This window comes from Scardinius erythrophthalmus (assembly GCF_964197995.2).
Source record: "Scardinius erythrophthalmus genome assembly, chromosome: 4".
In the NCBI taxonomy this organism is placed as follows: domain Eukaryota; kingdom Metazoa; phylum Chordata; class Actinopteri; order Cypriniformes; family Leuciscidae; genus Scardinius; species Scardinius erythrophthalmus.
The window spans coordinates 16,975,342-16,979,447 of NC_138224.1; the positions used below are offsets into that span (position 1 = coordinate 16,975,342).

Sequence of the window (4,106 nt, forward strand, 5' to 3'; positions counted from 1 at the left end):
ATTCCGTAAGTGGGCGGGCACTGAGCTGCGAGGGGAGAGCGGCGCGCCCGGAGATCCGTCCGTGTTTGTGGACGACAGTAGGGTGCCATTGACTCCAAATCTCATCAACCATTTGATTTACTTAGATTTCAATGGATCTCTGAAACACGGCGTTATAGAAGAGCCCTTCCACGGAGTTGGCAATAAACATTATTCGTTCGTTTCTCGTCACAAAATCGCAAGAAGATGGCGTCCTCGCTCGCTCGCAGCACTGCACAAAGCCCACACTGGGCGGGGTCACGGACGGTCTTTCCAGAAAATATCATTGCCGAAAAGCAGATTGAGCTCCTTACGTGTACGTCATCAGACTCGTGTGTTTTAAAATAAACGCTGACTAATAAAACCTGTTAATGGGCATTTGTCGTCGCAAACACCGGAATATTGGAAAGTAACGTTAACGTTAGTTAATTTGGACGTTCCGCGGTTCGTTTTAAAGAGTCTATTATAAACGATTCAGTGATTCTTTATTTTGCGTCATGACGTAATTACGTGGTCCCTTGCAGCATGATGTGAAAAAGTACGTTCTCGATCTAAATTAACTTCTCAAAGGCATATGTTGATATTGATGTTTATATCCAAGCCTATGTGTTTTTGGGGGAATTTCCGCGACTCTAAAGGGTAAGCACGCCTGCCGCTATGACTACATAGACTTGATCAGAAGTCAGGCCATCGTCTGTTACGTCATAATAACGGACGCATATGAGCTGCAGCTGCAACAAAAGAATTGAGCTGCGGGAGCGCGCATTTCCTGTTTCGGTGCTGTACACTGTACTCAAGTCAGGAAACGAATGCAGAAAACATCCCGGCCGAGGTTTCACATCGTGCGCGATGCCATAATGACTGCATGAGTAATCTGTTTCTTGCGCTCGTTAAGATTGATGTTTGTTAACGTCGTGGCTTTGAGCTGCTCGCTTTTTTCATTGATTGTGTTTCCATAGCCGCCATGTTGTCGATGATCCCACGCCTCCTCTGCTCTAGTTTGTGGATGATGATGATTAGTAAATGGCGTATTTGAGCATTTTCTTCTGTACTGTGTGTAGATGTTTTTGTGTATTGGCTTCCCTTAAGAAAGTAAAGCTCAAATCGTCTGTTAAAGAATACAATTTCGTTAGTTGCATTATTTTTAACCTACTATTATTTTTGTCTAATACATGAGGGATGCAATTGATTAAAATAATGTGTAATAAGTATATACTATCAACACAATACACTGTATACTATGTCTTAGAAACTAATACTTCTTCCAGGAATGGTGTATAACGGCCAACTTGCCAAAACATCTCACAGCTTTAAAATGAAATTTAATTATGATGGTTGGTAACCATTTTCAATCAGGGGTCCGGGTCCCAGGTTGGTTGTAGTTATTACTACAGTAAATACATGTAACGTGGGCAAGGGCATGTATATGTAACAAAGGCACATTAAAATAAAGTGTTGCAGATGACTTAAATAATTTAAAAGTTATATTGAAATAACCAAACTTAACCCTATAAAGCCATTTGTATAATTTAATACGATGCATTTCTAAGGCCTCTAAATGATTGACATGATCCAAACTTTGCTTTAAAAAATCCTTTGTACACAATCTTCTACATGCCATCTGCGGTCTAATTGATAGTTCATACTTTTTGTATCAAGTAAAAGGTCCTTTAGTATAAATGCTCACCTTCAGGTTGTGGTACACGTCTTTTTGCTGTGATTTTTATTAAGTTAACAAATTGCTTTTATTGTTAGTACTGTTTCAAGATGAACATTTACTAGATTGAAGCTTATTTTCTTATCCACAGGCTACATTATTATTATTTAGAAAAATAATGTTTGTGGCAATAGTTCTACAATATATTTAGGCTTTACGATACTTTTGGGAAACACAGCCTTGGACAATAGACGGCCTTGGTGTTGAAAACCACAGAGGATAGTCTATCAAGTCAGAAAATAATAATTATGTTTAGTTTTATTGCTGTTTGTGCCAATAAAGTACAATTTCACAGATAATTATCACTTGTCTCATTTGTCCTATTTTCAGAGACTGAATTAACATTAATTTCCTAATGATTGTTTCTTTAAATGCATACAATAATAAAATCTGAACCTTTTTCTGTATTTCCCATGAAATAAATTATAAAAAAGGGGGCTACTCAAGACAAAGAGTCTCTGTTATTTATATATTACAAACGGCCAATTACAGAATCTGACAAAATGGAAAGGAAACATAATAATACAATTTAGTTTTTCAGTGTAATAAATGTAGGCTCATAAATAAATGACCCAACGAAGTAGATATATTTAAATTATTGACAGAAAAAAATATATATATTTTCGTTAATTTCTGTAATCATCATGACACTCATGTTTTATACACCGTTTATTTTTATTTATTTTTTTCTTTTACCAAAGACGCATGAATATTGTGATTATATTTATACGATCTTTTCTCGGTGGGTATCTGGCGCCCTCTAGCATATAGACAGTGAGTAGCATTAAAACGCCTTCTTTTAAGTGACCAATCACAGCGCTCGTTATTAGCAGGTCAAGGAAACACGAAACAGCCGCTGTAAAGGTGACATTTCTCCGTCTTGATCGCTGCAGTCACTTCGATTAATACTCGTAAAAACACACAGTGCTGGCACAGGCATAAGCATGTCTTCTCTCGGGAGGACGGCGGGTGTCCTCCGAAGCGGCCTGCAGCTCTTCAGGCGTGGACCTCAGCAGATGACCCTCAGAAAGTGAGTGTTTATTATCCGAAGGCTAACTAGCTAAACATGCTCCAGTACAGTCTACATTTTGTATCATGGAAAATCTAAACGATACTTTAGAAACGGAATAACGGCAGTAATTTAGTTGAAATATACGAACTTGGTCAGTTTTTAGAGATTGCTGGAATCTGGATATAAAAGGATAGCCTTAAATAAAAGTAGGTACTCAGGTCGTACCATGGTACAGTGACAGTATCAAACGGTAATACCATGGCGTTGAATGATATACATTTTTATATACTATTTACCATGGTACTCCAAGGTTCAAGGCCAAAAACAGTGATAACCTACATTTCTTAAAACTACTACTTTGTGTGTGTATATATATATGTATGAAGAGTTCAGATGCAAAAGCCTCTTAGTGCCATCTAAAATTTCTTCTAGAATGATAATTTTTGTCAAGCTTCTATATTTAAATTCAGTAATTTCACTTAAATGGCAATGAAAATGACCTATTAATGGTCATTAAAGTAAAGTTACTGAACCTAAATATACGAGCTTGATAAAAATGCTCATTTTAGAAGAAAATTTCAGATGGCACTTAGAGGCTTTTGCATCTGAAGTCACACACACACACACACATATATATATATATATATATAATTCTCCCAGCTTATCACTGCATTTATCATTGTTTGTAATACTGTGATTGGCATGAGTACCACTAGCCATTACATTTCGTTCTATACTTAACTGTAGATGTTTCTGTGTGTTTTAGGGCAGGAGGCGGCCCTCACATTGAAGCCCAGTACAGACAACCTCCTCAGATCACCAAGAACCAGAAGTTCCAGGCAGAGCTGCTCAGCGGGGCCATGTGGTTCTGGATCCTGTGGCACACCTGGCATGACTCGGACGCCATCCTGGTGAGCGGAAACTGCATCAGCACGTGATGAGATGAAATGCCTCTGTTCTTAGGCACAATAAACAGAACACCAGCCACTTAACTAAATGTCTCTTTAGGGTCATTTCCCATGGCCGGACACTTCAGCATGGACCGATGAGGAGCTTGGAATCCCACCTGATGATGAAGAGTAGACTTGCCCTCAACACCCCGATGTACACATATGAATTCAAGTCATTTACATGCAGAGGAAATGGCTTATTTCTTACCTGGTGTGTTGCCACATCACACATGACTGATTTTTGTCTTCTCCACTTTGCATTTGCAGATGTGATCGCAAACCCGCACATTTTCTGTAGAGGAAACTGAAAGTTCCTGTTATGTGTATGGACTTATTATCAAGTCTAATTGTAAAAGTTGCATTATAAAAGAAAGGATTAAATAAATAAAAACCATCGACTCTTGAGTTT

General features: G+C 38.2%; 1 protein-coding gene across 2 annotated transcripts; it reads left to right on the forward strand.

Annotated features, from left to right (window-relative positions):
- ndufb2 (NADH:ubiquinone oxidoreductase subunit B2) lies at positions 1-4,100 on the forward strand. 2 transcript variants are annotated; one of them, XM_081364187.1, is made up of 4 exons: positions 1-2,765; positions 3,514-3,658; positions 3,756-3,851; positions 3,965-4,100. In XM_081364187.1, the coding sequence occupies exons 1-3, from the start codon at positions 2,680-2,682 to the stop codon at positions 3,828-3,830; spliced, it is 306 nt and encodes a 101-aa protein (XP_081220313.1). In that variant the 5' UTR covers positions 1-2,679; the 3' UTR covers positions 3,831-3,851; positions 3,965-4,100. The 2 variants fall into 2 exon arrangements, with proteins under 2 accessions (XP_081220313.1, XP_081220312.1); XM_081364186.1 differs by having other exon boundaries at positions 23-2,765; positions 3,756-4,100.
- Positions 4,101-4,106: the final 6 nt, after the last annotated feature.

Coding starts and splice junctions, on each gene's coding strand:
- ndufb2 (XM_081364187.1), top strand. CDS start 2,680: ATGTCTTCTCTCGGGAGGACGGCGGGTGTCCTCCGAAGCGGCCTGCAG. Junction 2,766..3,513: donor CAGCAGATGACCCTCAGAAA/GTGAGTGTTTAT, acceptor TGTGTGTTTTAG/GGCAGGAGGCGGCCCTCACA. Junction 3,659..3,755: donor ATGACTCGGACGCCATCCTG/GTGAGCGGAAAC, acceptor ATGTCTCTTTAG/GGTCATTTCCCATGGCCGGA.